Source organism: Saccopteryx bilineata, chromosome 5 (genome assembly GCF_036850765.1).
Source record: "Saccopteryx bilineata isolate mSacBil1 chromosome 5, mSacBil1_pri_phased_curated, whole genome shotgun sequence".
Lineage (NCBI taxonomy): Eukaryota > Metazoa > Chordata > Mammalia > Chiroptera > Emballonuridae > Saccopteryx > Saccopteryx bilineata.
Genome location: NC_089494.1, coordinates 132,629,541 through 132,650,916, shown reverse-complemented (window position 1 = coordinate 132,650,916; position 21,376 = coordinate 132,629,541). Strand labels below are relative to the sequence as shown.

The 21,376-nt window shown below is 45.2% G+C and overlaps 1 protein-coding gene across 5 annotated transcripts in view; it reads right to left on the bottom strand.

Annotated features, from left to right (window-relative positions):
- MAP3K8 (mitogen-activated protein kinase kinase kinase 8) overlaps window positions 1–16,983 on the bottom strand; it is a 31,432-nt gene extending 14,449 nt beyond the window's left edge. Inside the window, exons 1-7 of one of the 5 annotated variants that reach the window (XM_066232582.1) lie at window positions 16,262–16,279; window positions 14,691–14,788; window positions 14,176–14,253; window positions 11,876–12,234; window positions 4,718–4,885; window positions 2,124–2,385; window positions 557–663 (exon numbers count right to left, since the gene is read on the bottom strand). In XM_066232582.1, the coding sequence (XP_066088679.1) occupies window positions 557–663; window positions 2,124–2,385; window positions 4,718–4,885; window positions 11,876–12,211 (873 nt within the window). In that variant the 5' untranslated portion in view covers window positions 12,212–12,234; window positions 14,176–14,253; window positions 14,691–14,788; window positions 16,262–16,279. Of the gene's footprint in view, window positions 1–556; window positions 664–2,123; window positions 2,386–4,717; window positions 4,886–11,875; window positions 12,235–14,175; window positions 14,254–14,690; window positions 14,789–16,261 lie in introns of all 5 variants that reach the window. The other 4 variants (XM_066232581.1, XM_066232584.1, XM_066232583.1 and 1 more) reach the window with 4 other exon arrangements.
- Between the last annotated feature and the right edge of the window lie 4,393 nt (window positions 16,984–21,376).

Genomic DNA, 21,376 nt, shown 5'->3' with positions numbered 1-21,376 from the left:
TTTATGCCATAATAAGCTTGAGGTTTATTATAGGATCCCCTATGTTTAAAGATAGGCCTATAACTCAATAAATATTATTAATGGTCATGAAAATTATGGCTGTCAATGAACCAAAACAATAATATTAGTTAAACTAAGAATATATATTTATTAGTTATATTCAAAAGTTATACAGTGGTGAGATCCTAGACTTTAGATGCAGAAAACAACTGGGTTCAAGTCCCAGATCTGTAAGTAGTTTAGAAGCTTTGGGCTCTTTATTTTAATCTCTTTAATCTTATTTCCTTATTATAAAATGGGAATCATAACAGTACTTGCCTATAATAATAGTATTTACCAATAAAAGGATTGTTGTGAGGATTAAAATATATAATTCATTTAAAGTGCTACAATGAGTACTTGGCACAGAGCAAGTACTCATTAACTATGTGCCAATCATAATAACAATTTAAGGTGATGGTTTTTCTCCCCTTCTTTGTCCTTTCTACAGTAATGCTAGAACATTTTCATTTTCACTCTTAAGATATTGACCATTCCTGAGGGAATATAATTGTACCTCTGTTCCACGGAGGTCTTTAGGAAAGTAAATGTCTTCAGTCATCTGAACACTCAGGCCAAAATCCACCAAAACAGCTTTTGTGGACATGAAGACAATGTTGCTTGCTATAAAGAGAGAAAAAATTTTAGTATAAAATTGTCTATATAGCCATAAATAAAGTGAAGACAATATCTAAAACAAAAAGTTCCAAATCAGAATAGATTGCAATGCTTTCTATACTGGAATAGGGGTGACATATTCAAAAGAGACAGCGGGGAGTGTAGGTGAAAATCCTTTCCGGTCAGTCTAGAATTCAGCCAGTGTGGATGCAAATGACTACAGCTACAAGTAATTTTCAAGATACAACAGCCAAGACATGGAAACAACCTAAGTGTCCAATAATGAATAAATGGATAGAGAAATTGTGATGTGTGTATGGATGTTGGTGTGTGTATATGTGCGTGTGAGCGTGTGTGAGTGTAGTGCGTATGTAATGGAGTATTATTCAGCCACAAAGAAGGAAATCTTGCCATTTGTGACAACCTGGATGGACCCTGAGGGCATTACGCTGAGAGTGAAATAAGTCAGAGAAGGTTAAATATTATATGATCTCATTTACATGTAGAGTCCAAGAAAACTAAACTCATAGAAACAGAACAGACGGTAACTTGCCAGAGCCAGTGTGTGGGGGGAAATGGGTGAATGTGGTCAAAGGGCAAAAGTGATGAGATGAGTAGATTCTGTGGATGTAACATACAGTGTTGTGACTACAGCTCACAATACCGTTATTATACATCGCTAAAAGGGTAGCTTTTAAAAGTTTCCACTACCAAAAATAAATAAATAAATAACTGTGAGGTGATGAATGTGCTTACCACCCTAAATCTGCTAATCATTTTGCAACACATACATACATCAAATCATTATATTGTATGTGTTAAACTTAAACAATGTTATATGTCAATTATATGTCAATAAAGTTAGGAAAAGAAAAATACAGTAAAGCCCAAGAGCTTGAGTTTCAGATTCTATAATATAAGCATACGCTTATCAAGTTACTTTCTAAAACAGAAAAGGTAAAATATCCATTTTTTCCAGCAAGAATTTAGCTAGTCCTGTTCATTGCTGGGTATTAAGGGTCCGGTCCACAATGGGTGTCCTTTACACATTTCCTCGTCGCTTCTTACCCCTAAAAAGCAGTCAGCGAAGAATTGTTGAATGGAACTACTGATAAACTGATACTCAAGACTTGGAAGCTGTGGATTTCTCAAAAAGATGTGGCTGTAAAGTGTGTGTTTTCAAGGAAATGAGTGTTTTAAAAGCCCAGAGCATAGGCAGTTAACAGATATGTGGCTTTACTCTCTTCCACAGTTGGATCCCGTCCTCATAATGCTGAAAGTTCTAATGACCCCTCTTGGTTCACTTGAAGGTGCTTCAGAAACGGGGAAGGGCCAGGCGTGCAGAATGGTCTAAGGCCGCTCTGCTCCCCACCACCAAGGGTCTTAGATTGAAGGAACGAGCCCACCTGCCTCCTGTCTAATCAGTCTCGTTAAGCCTGGAAGGTACATATCCAAAGATGACTCACGTTTAATATCATGGTGAATCACTTTCTTTGAGTGTAGAAAATCAAGTCCCTTGAGAACATGCTTTGTCACCCAAATAATTTCAAATTCTCTCATTGGCCCACAGCTCTCCAGCTTCTCCAGAACAGAGCCTCCTTCGCCGGCCTCCATAAAGAGGTGGACGGTGTCCCCCCACAGGACCGCGCCGTACAGCTCAGCGATGTTCTCGTGGCGGAAGCAAGCCTGGATCTCCACATCGGAGGGCTTAAACTGGTCTACTGGGATCTGAAACACAAAAATACCAGTAAGATTCTAACCAGCCCCAGGACAATGAAAAAAATATATACATAAAGTCAGCCTTCCATATATGCTGGTTCCACACACGTGATACAAAGGGCCACTAAGGAACATGAGCATCTGTGGATTCCGACACATCCGGGGTTTCCAAGCCCCTCAAGACAACTATAATTTAGGTCAATTCACAAACTAGAAAACAACTAAATGCCCTCAAGGATACCCTGATCTGTACATGAAGTCAGCTTTCGGTAAACAATTCAAAATAAGAAAATTTAAAAAAAAGAGTGTACACATCATTTTCATTTAAAGTGTTTGAAACCCAACCAAAAATCACTTAGGATTGAATCGAAAGAGAGATCATTTCTCATTGATTACATATGTAATCTCTACATTTAGATTTGAGGTCACATTTTCAATATTTCTTGTCACAGTTCATACTCTTAACCAGGCGTCCCCAAACGACAGGCCCGCAGGCCACATGTGGCCCCCTGAGGCCATTTATCCGGCCCCCTGTCACACTTCCAGAAGGGGCACCTCTTTCATTGGTGGTCAGTGAGAGGAACACTGTATGTGGCGGCCCTCCAATGGTCTGAGGGACAGTGAACTAGCCCCTGTGTAAAAAGTTTGGGGACCCCTGGTTAACAATGAATTTCAAGTAAGCACTGGGCATCCATTCTGAAGGAGAACAAAAGTCATTAAGAAAGAAAGAAAAGTCTTACAGAGTAGATAGATATGAAAGGTCTCCAAAATATAGTGTTAGATGAAAAAAGCAAGATGCAGAAATACATATATTTTGTTCCCATTTGCAAAAAAACATTAAACTACACATATGTCCATAGAGACTTTCTGGAAGGATATATAAGAACCCATAACAGTTCCCTCAAGAAAAGAGGTCTCATTCTTCAGCCTATCCTCTTTTGAATCTGATTGGGGTTGTTAATCATCATATGATTCCTTTTTTTTAAAGAAATATATAGCTTAAAAAATATAAGCACTACAAGGAAAACAAAGCCACAAAGCTGTTTTCTCATGTCTCTTATAATAAAACTGAAACATGAGATGCTTCGGTTCTAAGATCTATTTTAAATGCCCCCCTCTCCAAATGCAAGCTTCAAGTGGCTTATTATGACACCTGGGTTTTTTTTCCTTCTAATATCAGATATTCTACCAAATCTTAATGAAGGAACAAACAAGGCCAACATGTGGTTGATCCTTTAATTATATAACAGAGATTGAAATGATATTCAGCAATTATTTTTAATTTTATTTTTGTTAAGTCAAGTGAGTTTATTTTATTGCACTAGAAAATGTGTTAAAGTAAAACAGACATACATAAAAGTGTAAAATTGGTTAGGTATCAAACTCAATGAATGAACAGCTGAACACCCTCATGTATCCACCTTCTAGATGAAGAAACAGAACTCTATCTATCCTCACCCCCAGTGGGCCTCTTCTAGTCACAGCTTTTCCAGGGAGCCCTCCAACCTGACTTCCAACAGCACGGATTTGGTGAGCCAGTTTTTGGCCTCTATGTGAGTGGAATCTCCTACTACAGGTCTTATTTTGTACCTGGCTGTTTTAGTTCACTGTGATGATTATGAGATTCATCGACATCATTATCACTGTAAATCATTTTATTTTCTTGGCTGTTTGGTATTCCATTGTGTCAACATATCACATTGCAGCATCTGGACACTTTCCAACTTGAAACTAAGCCCAGCAGGGCTACTACAAACACTGCTAGTACATAGCTTCTGGGGACCCTGGGCACAGGCCTCCTGGGTGTGTACCCACAGGCACAGAACCGCTGGAATCAAAGGGCTCATGCATGTGCAACTTAGGAAGAAACTGCCAAACGTTTTTCCAAAGTGGGGGCACCTCAGTGATGACCAGGTAATAAGAAGAGAGAGGATCTTTCCAAGAACTGATCTATGTACATTCTGCCCTTCAGTCTGCAGTCCTGAAAAGCTTCCCACTTTCCCAGCTTCTGCTCCCCCGCCAGCCCCTCCACAGTGGGTGGAGAATGTGCCCCTTCACCTCAGCCTGCCACAGGAGGGATGACGTTCTCCAAAATGGTGCTAAGTTAGCCAGTACTTTCCTTTTTTGTCACAGCTAACTAGATTAAAATCAACTACACACACAAACAGATTTAGGAGCTGACCGGCCCCATGTCATAAGCAAATCCTTTCATAAAGCACAAATGTGCCTGGACAGTGCAGCCATAGAGAAGACCCAGGCAAAGGCTACTGAGTTCTGAGTAATGCACATACAGAAACCAAACCTTGAGGCAGTGCCCACTGTCTGGTCATAAAACACCTACCAGTTTACATGCCATTCTTTTCTTTGTCTTCATATCTTGTGCTAAGTATACTTTTCCAAAGGCCCCCCGGGGAATGAAATCAGAGCCGATGTTCCTGTACGTCAGCTTCCAGGGGATGAGGAGGACATCGGAGTCTATCTGATAGCGTCCATTTTGGGGAGTGATCACCTACAACAAATAAGAATGTGGGAGGGTGAGAATCCCAGTAAAAGCCGTTTCTAAGGAACCTGGTTACTTGAGATCATATTCCTAACACAGGACTGGGAATTAGTGTCACTGTGAGTAATCCTCACAGTGTACAGAGGCTATGTTAAGAGCTTCAGAGAGACAGAGAAAGCATGGAGCAGAAACACGCTCATTCCTGGTCAGACTCGATCTGATTTCCATGTGCTTGGGAGTCATCAATTGCCAAAGAGACCTTTGAAAATGATTTGTCTTGGGTGCATGACTACTGTGACCAAGAGGCTGAAAATAAAGATTGCATACATATAAACTGTGCCTGTAAAGTGGACCTTGCTTCCAAAGACAGTGTGCTAATCTGTCAGTCTTCATAGTGACTACTCACACATGACACACACAGAGAGCATGGAAATAAACTGATGCTCACGGAGGGTTCTGGGAAACAGTGTAGGATGGCAGAGCTATGAGTGACAGCACCATTTAAATGAAGAGCAGAGCGATTTCTCATCTACTGACTCTCTGAATGTTTACTGGGTGCATAATATGTGCCAGGCACAGTGTATGGTGCTGAGGAGGCAGCTATGCATAGAGGTAGACGACCCCTGACCTCCAAGCGCTCACGAGCCAGCGCGCAGAACAAGAGACTGCAAAGCCGGTCCACTCAGAAATCAAGAGACAAATGCTGACACCAGTGGGGGTGACAAGTGTGTACCTTTGTCAAAACTCACCAAACTGCATGTTTAAGAGGTGTGCCGTTTTACTGCATACAAAATCTATCTCAGTTTTTAAAGAGTAAAAAAACTCAGAAGAGAAATAATTAAAATGAAAACAAATTAATAATAAAGTTGTCCATAGAAGATAGGACCAGGAGCATATGTGTAAAAAAATGTTTCAAGGCCCTGGCTGGTTGGCTCAGCAGTATAGCGTTGGTCTGGCGTGGCGTGTGGAAGTCCCAAGTTCGTTTCCCGGCCGGGGCACACAGGAGAAGCACCCATCTGCTTTCCACCCTCCCCCTCTACTTTCTCTCTCTCTCTCTCTCTTCCCCTCCCGCAGCCAAGGCTCCATTGGAGCAAAGTTGGGCCGGGCCCTGAGGAGGCTCCATGGCCTCTGCCTCAGGTGTTGAAAATGGCTCTGGTTGCAGTGATGCAACACCCCAGATGGGCAGAGCATCGCCCCCTGGTGGGGATGTCAGGTGGATCCCACTTGGTGCATGCGGGAGTCTGTCTGCCTCTCCACTTCTCACTTCAGAAAAAAATTTTTAAAATGTTTCAAGTGTTCTTCCAAGCATCTCAAAAATACAAGTGTTCCATAAGTGTAATGAGTAACAATATGACTTCAGATTATAAATTTGGGAATAATGAAGCTATCAGAGCAACATCAAGTTGTTTCAGGAACAGACGAAGCACAAAGGGACTGCAGACTACGTGGGGAACAACGGACACCTGATCCCTGTGCAGAAACAGGGTTTTTGCAGGTCACTGCTCTGGGAACAGTTCTGGTAACCGTAAGGTTTATTCACTCCGTCTCCACGATTGCTAATCCTAGCTGCACGCTCCTCAGACAGATGTGCACAGTTATTAGTCAGGGAACGAAAGAGAACAACTCCCATACTCAGAAATGTGAAGTCCCTGGACTGAAAATTAAATATTTACTGAGCACTCCCTCTAGGCGGGATCCTGTGCAGAGCCTCAGAGGGAAAATGACTAAGGCCAGACCACAGGCTGGCTTGCCTGAAATATGACCTCCTATCAATAAGTGTGTCACCTCAAGTTACCAGAGGCCTCTTTTTACAGCTGAGAATGAGATGACCCTCGGCCTCTTCCACATTTAGACAGACCACACTGGCCGCACACAACTGTACTTGAATATCGCCTTCCTTGGTGGGAAATATTTACAGGTCCAGTTTCACCATGGCCCCTCCGTCATCCACTTCAGGGCTTAACTCACGGCTGTGAACACTTTACTACTGTTTAACCAAAATTTGTTACAAATACAGTTTGACCCAGAGTACTCTCATTCTACCCAAGGGGACCAAGACTAGCAGCAGCCATGTCCAAGTGCTAATTATCAACCAGGCACTGGGCTCCCGACTTTCCACATTGTCTCATTAAAGTCTCACGACCATCCTACGCAGCAGGGACTATTTTTATCTCTTTTACAGATGAGAAATCTGGCTTCAGAGGTTAGGTAACTTGCTCGTCAGTCAACAGAGTCAGGATTCAAACTCAAGGCTTTCTGGCCCCAAAGCCACCACTCCTATTATGTGAACGAGAGCCTTTTATCTTCCAGGACGCTATAATTACAACTGAGCGACGATCAAAACCCAGTTATTAAAAGCCTCTGTTTACATGTCTCTGAGCACACTTGAGCCTTCTCCTCTGGGGACCAAACCATATCAGGGCCTCCGCCCCACAGCACCACCTCCCACATGCGGGTTCCCCTCTGAATGCCCCACCAACTCCCCATGGCCACTTTTGATGAAGGGCCTTGGTGTAGGGGTGACAGGCACGTGCTGACCACTTCACAGTTCTGTACAGCCCCTGGTTTTCCCCTATTTGGATTTAAGATGCTTTTTTGAGATGTTTCTTCCTCCTTCTAGGGGCCCTACCAAGGCATCTATGGGCCTCTGTGCCTCTTAGCTCTGCCAGCACCACAACTGATCGAAACCATCTCCAAGTGCAGATGTTCCACGCTTTAGATTTCCTCCTCCAGATCACTGTCATAGATATTGGGTAATCCTGAGCCTGGAGCAGCTCTCCAGAAAAATCCTTAGGTATTTCAGTGAAAATAAATCGCACGAGGACTCCCCCACCCCCCACACACACACCATGAGACATGACTACAATAAAATGGGCGTGACCTTGGGCCACATTAAAGGAGCATATTATCTAGAACAGAGGTGCACCTGGCCCTGCCTTACTCTGCTGGTCACACCACAGCTGGCCTGCCACGCTCACGTTCTGGGTTACAAAACAGACATGACACAGGCCTGAGCTCAGAGGGTGCCGCTCAGACGATGAGGGGAGCTGGGACGACAATGCAAGAGAAGCAGCAGCAGAGTGAGACGTGTGGTGGAAGAAAGAAGATGGAGGAAGCACACAGGTTTTGAAGGCATGGGGACAGTCACGAGGAAGGAGCGTAACAATTACAAACAACAGCAGCTACCGCAGCAACTGCGTTCTTTCAACGCTCACTTTGTGTAAACAGGTCACGTGCCTCCATCACTTGTTCTATCATCAGCCTTGTTATGTTACCCCTTCTAGAGATGAGTAAACTCAGCACAGAGGGGTGTTATCACTAGCCCAAGGTCACACAGCTAATCCAGTTTAAAGCTGGTAGCCATACAAGCACTTTAATTCACAGGCCCACTGTCTTCACCACTACTCATCGCATGCACCTGTTGATGGCCAAAGACTAGCAGTAGGACTAAGAGGAGTCCAGATGGATTTCAGCTTTATTGAAGGAAGGACTGACTGCGTTACAATTAGAACTTGCCAGATATGGAATCAAATGGCCCACTACAGGATGACCTCTTCATCACATAATCAAGCATAGACCAAAATGCTCCAGCAATTACTGGAGACAATGAATGGGATGAGTCAGGCATCAGAGGAGGATTTGGCTCCGTACCTTTAAGTTTTTTGCAGCCCCAACCAGCTGGAACCCACTAGCCTCCGACAAACAGCATACAGCATCTCATACCACATCTGAGAGTGAGCCCGTGGGCCCTTCAGCTCCCCACAGCACCACGAGAGTCAAGTGTTTGGAACCTATTTCAGGTTCTTCATCCCAGATCAGGTTTTGAACTGGTCTAGATTAGTGTTTTTCAACCGCCAGTCCATGGACCAGTCCACCAAAAGTTTCATGCTGGTTGATGAAAGGGTTGACCACCCTGATGTATGAAGATTACAGACCCAGTGATCTCAGCTGAACTCGCTTATGCTTAGGGTGGTTTCTGCCTTAGCAGTCCCCAAAATAATTCTCCTATTTTCATGAGTCCCCAAGTGTAAAAAGGTTGAAAATCACTATCCAGATAATACATAACTGGTAGCACTCTTACACAAAGCAACCCCTACATTTCCTCCCTGGGTCTTGCGGGCATTTGGTGGAATTTTGATGAAGTATTTTTAGGAAAGGAGCACACACCTGCACACACGCGCACGCTACCATCCAACACACCTGAGCTTCAGAGTATTTTTGTAATCCCTGTTCCTCCACCCTCATTAACTAATTAACTCCACAGGCACTGTGGCGGTTGGCTGTCTGGAACACACCAACTCCCTGTGCCTCCAGGCCTTTGCACATGCTCTTCTCTTCATCTGGAACACGCTCTGCTCCCCATCCCCTCATCTGGCTGACCTGCGGCATCAACAGCCCTCGGGAGGCTCTGTGACAACTCCCTGGACTGTCTTCACTCACAGCAGTGCAAGGTACTCTGCCTGACCCTCCCCTCAGCCACCATTGTGTGGCTGTACTGGGAAGTACCACCACCATTATAGCTACCTGTTTCCTTGCCTTCTGCAATCTCCAGGGAGTATGCTACCAGAAAGCACAGATTGTTCAAGACTGCCCCTCTAGTGCCTGGAAAAGCACCTAACAGGCTGTGGGGCTTCCAGCTGTGTCTGGCACATGAACCAGCCAATGCCTGAATGAATGCACTTGGTCCATAGGGAGATACACTTATAGACCCAATCTGTTTGGTAGATCATTTGCTGTTGCTTTGTAAAGCAGAGAGACAGAGCAGCCGGCAAAGCCCTGAAAGAAAGAAGTTTTGATAGGGTGTTCAGGAGACCATGGGAAGAGAAAGGTCTTGACCACAGGATGATTCCAAGGAGACCACGAAGTGGGGGGGGAGGGGCTAGAAGCAAACATCACCTTCTGTACCATCTTGTCTCAGACCAGCTCTGATCAGGGATGGAAAGTCACGGCTCCTAGGCCATTATTCACGAAACACATAACAGTGACAGGTTATAGCTGTCACAGGGCTTTATCTGATCCTTAAGTCAGTGACGGGAACGTCAACCCCTGCCACCAGAGCATTAGCCTGCATGTCCCTGTGCATTCTAAGGTTCTCCTGTTATTCTGTTTTGTTTTTAAGTCTTACCACTTTATATTTTATAGCCTCGATTGTTTTCAAAATAAAAAATTCTTTTTCAAGCTTTCAAGATCTTAGTCTTAAAATTTCTCCTAACTATGGGATCTGTTCATTTACAGAGCATAGGCTCAACAGCAGGAAGTGGCATCTTACTCTTACTCTTAGTGGATCTAAAATTTTCACTTCCTTTAAATGTCTTAATTTCTCTTCTTTTCTGCATTAGCTTTTATTTATTTTTAAAACTCCAAACCCTACAGGAAGCTATTTCTTTGTGCTCCTTGTAATTTTTCTGAGCTCCCTTCTGTACACCCCCAGTGAAGGTCTGTGTCCCATTCCCCACCAGTCTGATGGACTGGGGAGATGTACCTAAGTCTACATTTTTACAAGCAAGAGTAATCTGTTTACTCTGCATGTTTTCCTTTCAGATGTCCATTTTGACAAATACATACGTAAAAAGGAGAACTACATAAGCAATTATGCTCGTCATCACAGACATAGACATAATTTTGAACAAGAGTTCCCCAGCTGTATTTTAGCTAAGAAAATCAGGGATCGCTTCACATTCAATGATTAGCAAAGATAATATCCTCAAGGTGAAGAACTTTGTCAACAATTAAACATAATTTGGTATACCTGACCAAAGGAAGTCAAACTATGCAAAATATAATCTTCATCCAAACTGAGCCATAGAGGAACACAACTGGCTTCTAACAAAACAATTCACTACATAGCTGACCTAAATTACTGTGTTGTTTTTAACTGAATGAATGTGCCATGCAAAAAAATAAATAAAAGTCCTTTGTCCTGACTCCTCACTGTTTAGCACTGGCCTTCTCTCCACATAAGCCATTTTGCTGTTTGGGTGCACCAAAGGCAAGGGAGTCACTTTCCTCAATAAGCACATTACCACCTACTCTTTTGCAAATTGTTCTTTTTTCAAAATCAGATCACCTTTAGCTAGCACCTACATTCACCTCTGACATACTAAGAGACAGGGAGAATCCCAGGCACACCCAAACACATCATCTGACCTACTCTTATGGCAACAAAGTGTTGTCACAATATTTTGGATTATTTGCATACTTGGGATGACTAAGCAAGTATGTCATTTGTCATCCATACTTTGCCAATTAAAGAGAGTGAATCTGTAGATAGCTATTTACTGTCTACAGACTACATTTATGCAAAAACTTGAACACAGCCAGTACTGATATAATGACATTTCCAGATTTCCAGATATGACAAGAGAAAAATTCAGCTTTTAAAAACATTAAAGACACCTTAACCTCAAGCCCTTCTCTTCTGCCACATTAATGAATTAGTTTTAATGACTTGTTAAAGCAAAACACACTTCATTCCCTATTTGTAGAACTACTCCTACAATTTTTTTAAATGGAATTTTTAATGAGGACTCTGTTTACATCTGCATCTTTAACACAAAGGTGATTCTTACAGACACTACATTTTTTTAAAAAATCATGCCTGACCTGACCAGTGGTTGCACAATGGATAGAGCTTCGGCCTGGGACATTAAGGAGCCAGGTGCAAAACCCAACCCTGAGGTTGCCAGCTTGAGTGTGGGGTCACCGGCTGGAGCGTGGGATCAACAGAATTCTGAGGTCACTGGCTTGAGCCCAAGGTAGCTGGCTTTGAGCGAGGGGTCACTGCGCAGCTGGAGCTCCTCGGTCAGAGTATGTATGAGAAAGCAATCAACTAAAGTGCCGCAACTACAAGTTGATGCTTCTCATCTCTCAATAAATAAATATTAAAATAATCATTCCTGGCAGCCCATCTAAACCAAGTTCAAATGCCACTCTGCATTAAATGAAGCTTCAGGGGTAAAGTTGGACACACAGTAGTCAACCGATGGGGAAGAAACATACCATATTCAACAAAATCCCAGATTCTTGTCGATGGTGTCTATAAAAACGCTTTGCCGTGTTGGATATATGGTTTGCAAAAGCAAGCAAGTCCTCCACAGTCCCGTATCTGACTGATGACAGCGAAGGCACCTCCTGGCCCCTAAGCAGCAGGGACTCTGAACGCTCCTTGTTTTGATTGCTGTCTTGACACATGGTCATTAGACTGGGTTCATAAACCGCTGGCTCTTCACTTCCGTAAAGATTTTCCATAATGTCTATTACATCAGACACATTCAAATGTTTAATTAATAAATCAATTTCTTCTTTATTGTCACTTCCAGTGCTCATGTACTCCATTACTGTTGTGCTTTCCAGAGAGTCTGCAAAATAATACAAAAATACTAGGTTCACCCTATTTGTATTGGCATTTGAAATCAATGGGAAACTGACATAAAATAACTGCGCAAGGGCTCTGTGTCTATTGGTGTGTGAACTCAAGCTGACAAGTAAAAAAAGGGACCTCAGATAACCTTTAGTCCAGCTCACTCACATTGCAGAGGGAACTCACGTTGCAGAGGGAAACCTGAGATAAAGACGGCTTACTCCCTACTCACTTACTCACTGAGTTGGTGGCATCAGCCAAAGCAACTGAAAACAAACTTTCTCTAAACATAAACAGGAATAAGAGCAGCTCAGGCAGAGGCTCCTGGCACTTTAGTTTCCAACCCTGCTGCTATCGTAAGGGGGCATTCCTCCTTGCATGGGTCTCTGCCTGCAGCTTTTATGCATTGGGTGCCTTTGAAGAAAAAAACAAACTATTTAACCACATTCAGGAGCTAACCTTGCAAATAAAATTCAAGTCCTGAAGCCAGAGGCATGTAAAATGGATCATAATTTAAGCAAACTGATGATGATTGATCAAGTTTCAGGAATAATTCTGTTGCAAATGACTTAAACAGCTCATTTAGACAGGGGACAGGCCTCAAATCCTCCTGCTAGCCATGAGTGTGAGAAAGGGGAAGAAGAGTCATGTATAACCTGTGAATCAGCAGTCCTCTGAAGACCAGACTTTTTAAAACAGTATAAAGCATGTATCTCAAGGTTCCAAGAAGGTTAATTTAACATCTAGCTCAATGACCCTCAGAGGCTGTCATTTTACAAACAAGCCAGGGCCCTGGCCAGTTGGCTCAGTGGTAGAGCGTCGGCCTGGCGTGCAGAAGTTCCGGGTTCGATTCCCGGCCAGAGCACACAGGAGAAGCGCCCATCTACTTCTCCACCCCTCCCCCTCTCCTTCCTCTCTGTCTCTCTCTTCCCCTCCCGCAGCCAAGGCTCCATTGGAGCAAACATGGCCCGGCGCTGAGGATGGCTCCATGGCCTCTGCCTCAGGCGCTAGAATGGCTCTGGTCGCAACAGAGCGACGCCCCGGATGGGCAGAGCATCGCCCCCTGGTGGGTGCATGCAGGAGTCTGTCTGACTGCCTCCCTGTTTCCAGCTTCAGAAAAATAAAAAAATTAAAAAATAAAAACAAAGAAGCCAGAAAACCCAAATTTATAATAAGCACAACACGAGTAAGGCCAACTAACTCTACACAAGCCAGGTGCCAGACCTGGGAACCTGCAAATGAGATAAAGAAGGTAAACCAAGGGTAAAAAATGATGCGCAGGGTTTTAGAACAAGTCTATTCCAAAGCATTAAATATAAAAATATGTAAGAGACCTAAGAGAATTTGGAGGCCTGTACGTGTGCTTAAACTACTGTGCTCCTGAAAGTACAGCCTCTCTCTGAAAGATGTTACAGGTCCTAAAGAGCACAAGCCTTGAACACGTTCAACACTCCATACTCCATGCAAAAAGCCATGGGCTTCAATTAACCTGGAACTCCAGTCAGAGGCTCCAGGAAATGTGCCGCAGGCAGCTCACTACCCAGCCACTGGCTTCTGAATGAATTTCATTTCAGCAAAGAACCATGCAATACACAGAAGATGGACTATAGCAATGTACATTTGAAACCTACATAAATTTACCAATGTCACGCCAATAAATGTTAAAAAATTAATACATTTAAAAATTAGAAGGAAAAAAAGAACCACACAATTTTGTGTTGTCATTAACTCCCCTGACATTCATTTTCTGATGTATGAATTGTGCCTCAGGAAGCCATGTAGCATCCTGCAGTCTGACATTCCATCTAGACTCACACTGCTTGGGATCAAGCCTTGACCCCTCATTTACTGTCTGCATGATTTAGGCTATTACCTTAGCCTCTCTGTGCCTCAACCCCCCCCCCCCCCATCTGTAAAATGGAATCAGAACAGCACCTACCTCATAGGGTGGCTGTGAGGGTTAAAGGCGCTCATGTGCACAAGGTGCTTGGTGCAGTGTCTGTGTCATCTGTAGGTGCTATTATGTGCATAAAAGACACAAGGACTGAGTCAGCCACCTGGCTTTGCAGATATTGCATTAGGCCTTCTTTCTTATCTGCAAATGGGATGTGGCTACCTATTCCCCCGGCTGCTTTGAAAGCGTTTTAAAGATTGTATCTAAGACAAAAGACAAAGAGAACAAGGCAGAAACCTATGAAATGCTTTGATGGCTGTCACCCTATAGTTACATTGAGAGAGCCACAGATGTTCCCTTTCTTAGCCCTTTGCACTCCTGGAGCCAGCTGAGTTATGAGGAATTTCTCAGGGTTAGGGAGGGACATGAGACTTAAGTTTCATCTGAGCCATTTAGTTGCAGTTTCTACTTACAGAATTTACTGAAAAACAGAAGTTAAAGCAAAAATAGCCTGGCTGAGGACCCCTTGAGCTGGAAAGTTCCAAGGTTGCCATACTTACCAAATGGCTGACTTGAGAGAAAATAAAGTTCCCTATAGTAAGGTGACTCAAGAAGGAGAGGGAAGAAAAGTCCATACAGTTTCCTAGTAAGTTGAGATCTAGAGAGAACAGACAGGTTATGGTTTTTAAGTTCTGCAGAAAGTGTCAAATATTTATATGTAAAACCCAAGTAAGAGGTTTTATGCACACACCCCTAAACTTCTGGCGCTGGGGTGGAGGAGGGATGGAGTAGGGCAGGAGGGGGAGGAGTAAGGGAGGGAGGTGGGAAAGGAGGGCCGGGGAGGTGGAGGAGTGTATGACAGGGTCTTCAGAGCCAGACATAATTCCTAAGCAACAGGCTGTTCCTCCTGCACAAAAACCAGTGCTTCCCAAGCAACTCTGGAGACTAGTCCACCAACGAAACACCCTTGCAAAGGACCTCAGCATTTTCAAGCCTAAATTAAGCAGACACTATGGTAATAATTTTGTAGTTATTCAGGATCAGTGCCCATGTAGAAAAAGTGTGGACTGTGAAGGTATTCTACTTTAGCAATAAAGACCCTTCCAGACAGTTTACAATAAAAATCCTCATAAAATTCCTACTCCTTAAGAAAGTAGATGACTATGCCCCTTTTAGAAATGGAGAGATGGGCAAATAGTCAAAATTATTTGCTTCAAACTACTTCAGAAATCATCCATAAAACCAAGAGGAAATCCTCTTGGTTCATGTCATACTCCTGACTACTTGCATCTACATTAAAAAAAAATTTTTTTGAGGTTTTCCTGGCAGGTGTGAATGCAAATGGTAAGATTACAGGCAACGGCTTTATGCCTAACAAACAATGATCATAACTGTATTACTTCCCATTTAACAAAATTTTCTGCCAAAATAGTACATTTGCCCTAAGGGCATATCTCTATGGCATCTTTCTGTTTTCAAAAAGCCCCCTCGAATGATGCAGTTTGCTGTACAGAAGCACAAACTCTCTGCTTCAAAACGTCTAGATGCCCCAACCACCAAAATTCTACTATTGGACAAAGTCCTGATGGGCCATCTGCCAGAGGTGTTGCACACAAACTCGGTCCCTCAGAGTTGGGGACTGGAGTCAGATTATATTCTATTTGGCAAATACCTGAGATTTAAGCGACAGATATGCAAAACGGCTGAATTACTGTTTCTTTCGTTGTTCTTATCAGGAGTCGCCCTTTAATCTGGATCCAAATATGTCTTTCCAAAAGTGAAACAGAGACATTATCATGTTTCACTTAAAAACTGCTCGTGGCCCTTCCTTGTCAACTTTTGGGATATACTCTGCGCACGTCGCGCTGCCTTCCGGAATTAGACCTCCGGGAAATATTCTTAGACCCAAGCCCGGCACTCGTGTTCTGTTATGCTCACCCTTTCCCGGGTTATAAGCGTAAAATTGAGTTTCAGCGCTTCAAACTGCTCTCGGCGCCGCCAACTCCCACCCTTACTCCCCTCCTCCTGTCCCCCACGGCTAAGGAAGCCTTAAATGCGTTTGTAAATCATAAAAACACTCGTCATTACAGCGAGGGTGGCGGGGGACCCTGGCCCTCGGAAGCGCACTCACCGGGTCTCGGCAGCAGGGAGAGTGCAGCCGCTCGGGAAGCACATACGGTGACAGGCGGTGACACGGGCCCCAAGTCCCCGCGCACTGCCCAGCCCGACACTGCTCGCGCGCTAGGGATCCGGGAACAGGAGGAAGAGGGCGGAGTCACGAGTCCACACAGCGTGAGACCCTTGCGCAAGGTGCTTTCCAGCGGCGCCGGCTGCAGCACGCACTAACGAAAGAAGCGCAGCCACGCGGGAGGCCGGCACACCCCACCTCCTCGAGCCCCGAAGTCTCCGCCCGTGCCGGGAACACCCTCCCTTTCAGGATGAGATCCGCTGGGGTATTCCGGAGGTCCGAGACCAGAAAGACACCCCTGAGCCCTCGAACTCTGGACTACCTGCGGGCTCCGCTCGCCCTTGCAGGCCGGGCGCTCCAACTGTGGCCCCCCGACGGCTCGGTGCGCAGCGGATGGCCGGCCCTCCCGAAGTCCGGCGACAGCAGAGGGCGGAACCAGGGCGACCGGCCCAGAGCGCGGTGCGTCGTCCAGTCCCGAGCGGACTAACGAGCACCGGCCACCCTCGTTGGCCCCTGACTCACGGCGTCTGAGCCGGCCGAGGGGCGGCGCAGTGTATGATAGCCACCGCCTCCCCGCCTTTTCCATTTCCCCTTTCTCTCCGTAAACAGAAAGAATTGCGGGGAAGCCGGAGCCCCCGCACTGGGGAAATTCCATCCTCCTCCGTTTGCCCTCGGGGCGCCCGGGCGGAGCTCAAAGCGAATGAGGGAGGAGCGAGCGTGGCTTGGGGGAGGGCTGGCGCGCTGGAGTCGGGATCGGCATGCCACCTAGGGGCCTAGGACAGTAGCCCAGGGCCTGAGACAGGCGTTTTCCGGGGGACCTGATAACCAGAAAATCTGGTGGTACAGGGCGCCCCAGCGCGACCGTGCCTCCTACACCCCTTCGCGGTCCTAGGAGGAAGATCGTATTTCCTAATGCGTTCGTGCCCTCGGCGTTCCTCCGGTGTCTCAAGACCTCTCCCGGGCCACCACGCCCCAGGGGGACAGAGGAACCGCGTGCTGCCCCGGCTGCGCTGCAGGAGGCGCAGCACGGTCTGACCTTCTCTAGCCTGGTCCAGATTCCGGTTCAGGTCTACACACACACAACACACAGTGGCGCTATCCGGGGTGCACCCACGCACTCGGGTTTAAAGATTTGGTAAAGTCTGCCGCAGTGTTCTTCTTAAGTGGAAAACGTTTACTCCCGCTGAAGCCAGAAGAGAGTTCTAAAGAAGTAACATCTCTCTCCACGAAATCAACTTGGCAGCCCCCAATATGGCCTTAGTGTCAAGCACCTACTATATATAATCCAGACATTGGCAAGAGAGCTGGAGGAGGAGAGGTGATATTAAGCAGACATCCCTTCCTACCCACCCGTAGGCTGGGCTTGCCAGTCAGAGCCCAGATTGAAATGCCCCATCACTCCGAGGCCATGCTGTGCCCTTTCCAGAACCCAAACTTGTTCAAAACTACATCAAACTGGCTCTAGAGCTCTCCACGTTTACCTGAAAGTGAATTGTTATTCCAACCCCAAGAAGTCACATGAGAATTGCTGGCACACCTGGGCTAGCTGAGGTGATGAGCAAGCATCTTCTTGTAGGACCTAAACTCCCATAATTTCCTGGTGGTTCAGGTCAGGTACAGATGATGATGAAAGCAAAGGGGTAAAAATGAGCCCCAAACTGGGAGAACTGAACAACTCTGCACTAAATCATAGGCCCCCACCCCAAATTATTTTAAGTACTAGAGTGCCATGACATGAATGACCAGGAATGTGTTCCATGCCCAGGAACTCTCCAGGTGATACCTGGCAGTGGAGGGGTCCCAGGAGCCTGGAAGAGAAGCTCATCTTGGGGACCAGCCTTTCTGGTTCTGGAGAGAGAGAGAGTGCTGCTTGGACCAACCCTGGGGCTCCAACTGGGCAGCCATAGGGTGCCCAGGAAGGGAAGGAAAGGGAGGAGAAGCCCCTCTGGTCTGGACTGGGACTGTGGAATATGGCCTTGTCTCAAGAGCTTATTTCTCAGTCTTGGCTGAAAATGAAGTTAGAACGCCATTTTCTCTGTGAACCAGGTTGGCCCGTTGCTACCTCAAATGATAATGTGAGACACATCTCTCCATCATCTGCTGTCTTTGACCAACAAAGGATGATCTTTATAAGCATTTTAAAAATAGAAACATGAAACCATTCCTGTCCCCACCCTGCTTGAATGAGATCATTAAAACCACACCTAATCTTCTGGGAACTAAGTATTAGCCTAACTTCCTACACAGAGGTCTCACAAAAGTAGCTGCCTTTTAGGGAGCAGGGTTCCCTCTGGCTGTTTAGGACTTATACAAGAGTAGACTTCATCTAGCAGGGTGAACTGATAAACATTTTAAAACTAACAAAGACTGGATCTGGTGGCTCAGAAGAGACTGAAGAGAGAGATCCACTAAAAAGAAAGACAAAGTTTGCAGACTCCTTGCGTTTTTCTTGATCAGAACTGTTGTTTTAACGCAGGCTTACAAAAGTGATCCTGTTCTTTTAGGAGTGTATTGGGCAGATAAAATGTATTATGCTCACTTTGTTAAAGATAACGCTGCCCACGTGGTGGGCTGTTGCCCAGGTGATATTAATGTGTGTCTCGTGGGATGTGGGCAGGCAGGATCCTTGTAGCCTGGGGCTTGGTTTTAGGATTAAGCCTTTCCCACCCTTTTTGATGTGGGGTGGTGAATCCCATCATGTCCCAGATAAATGACTTTGTATTAGAGACTTCCCTATTTTGCATATTGGATTAAAGGTTATGAATCTACACTATAAAATGGGGGCAGAACAGGAGCTTGCTCTCTTGGTTCCTAAGATTATCATTAGAAAAGAGAGCAGAGAGGAGAGCAGAGAAAGGCCACGTGGAGGAGGCCAGGAGAAGCAGCCAAGATGGCGGAGTGAGAAGCCAGTTAGTGCAGTTTGTGCAGGGAGAAGGAAGGAGATGGGGAACAGAGGTGAATAAGTCTGGTGAGCTAGAAACCTTTGATTCTAGGAAACTCGTATAAGTCAGTAGCTTTGTGAGCACTGAATGTGAGTGGGTTTTGGAGCCTAGTGTGTGTTTTTACTTGCCCGCAGGATGCAAGCTAGGATTAAAGGTGATGGCCCACCAGTTTTTGGCTCCGTTGTTTCTTTACTGACTGTCCAAATCCAATGTGAACTTGCATTGGCCGGGCGGCTGTGATGGTGGCTCTGGCTACTGGCTTTACAGAGTGCTAGCAAAGTGAGGTTTAAACTGGACAATGAGAAGCCACCTGAACCAGACAGAGTGTGCAAAGCATAGTGCAGTTAGTTAAGAAGTTGCTGTAAAGTGAATCATTACAAAACAGCTCTCTTGAAGCTGTTTGCAACCAATAAAATGCATTTTACAAATAAGTTGTAACTGGTGGCAGTTTACTTGAAAAGACTTTCTCCACTCATAGGTGGGGACAGTGATGGATTTGTAGTCCATACTTTGGAAATCACAATTTACGTACTCATGGAATCAAAACGATTAACAATGGGTAGATTACCTGGACCATGCTTTGGCCTATGCAACCCTAAATGGGTCTCTATACTAGTAAGTACAACATAGGTGTAAAGCCAGTAGCCAGGGCTACCATCACAGCAGCCCGGTCCATGCAGGTTCGCATTGGATTCGGACAGTCAGTAAAGAAACAACGGAGCCAAAAACTGGTGGGCCATCATCTTTAATCCTAGCTTGCACCCGGCAGGCAAGTAAAAACACACACTGGGCTCCAATACCCACTCACATTCAGTGCTCACAAAGCTACTGATTTATCCGAGTTTCCTAGAATCAAAGGTTTCTAGCTCACCAGACTTATTCACCTCTGTTCCTCATCTCCTTCCTTCTCCCTGCACAAACTCTGCACAAACTAGCTTCTCACTCAACACTCCGCCATCTTGGCTGCTTCTCCTGACCTCCTCCACGTGGCCTTTCTCTGCTCTCCTCTCTGCTCTCTCTTCTAATGATAATCTCAGGAACCAAGAGCGCAAGCCTCCGTTCTGCCCCCATTTTATAGTGTAGAAATCAAAACCTTTAATCCAATATACAAAATAGGGAAGTCTCTAATACAAGGTCACTTATCCGGGGCATAATGGGATTGCACCACCCCACATCAAAAAGGGTGGAAAAGGCTTAATCCCAAAACCAAGCCCCAGGCTACAAGGATCCTGCCTGCCCACAGCCCACCCCCAACACACATTAATATCACCTGGGCGACGGCTTCCATGTGGGAAGCACCATCTTTAACAAAGTGAGCATAATATATTTCATCTGCCCAATAATAGGACATTGCTTTCTGTAAGGCCAGGAGCCGCCATCGTGGCCATTCACATGTAGGTTCCCATTGGATTCGGGCAGACGATAAAGAAATGGTGGAGTCAGAGGATGGGGGGGCCATCCTATTTATTGGTGTCTCACCAAGACAGGCAAACCACAAAAGAAGACAAGGGAAAAGCAGAAAACCAGTTCTTCCCATGAAGGGCCAGGGATCAGGGAAGCCCCTGCAATTGTGATAGCAGGAACTGAGTGTCCAAGCTCCTGGTCTGTCCCACTTTATAGTGTAGAAAACCAAAATCCCTTAATCCAATATACAAACAAGGAAGTCTCTGATACAAAGTCACTTATCCAAGGCATAATTGGATTCCTCATGAGAGTGCACCACCCAGATCATACAATCAGTCAAGGGTGTGGGGAAAAGCTTAGTCCCAAAACCAAACCTTAGGCTACAACGACCTGGCCTGCTTATAGCCTGTCCCCCACACCCAATATAAGTCACAAGCGAGCAAACATATATATCATATTTACAAACTTATTTGACCAACATTCCACCCCTTTTGCTCGCTTTACAATCTAAACCACAGGCATCTTCCATGATGGTCACTGTGCAAGGAGTAGGATACATTGCATAAACAGAAATAGTACCAACTACAGCAATAGGATTAACAGATCAAAAACTATGGGCGAAATGAGAGAGCTGTCAGTGGCACTAAGAGAGGCAAATCTTTTCCCTCTGGCAGAATACAGGCCAGAGTTTTGTCTGCAGACAGCACCATAG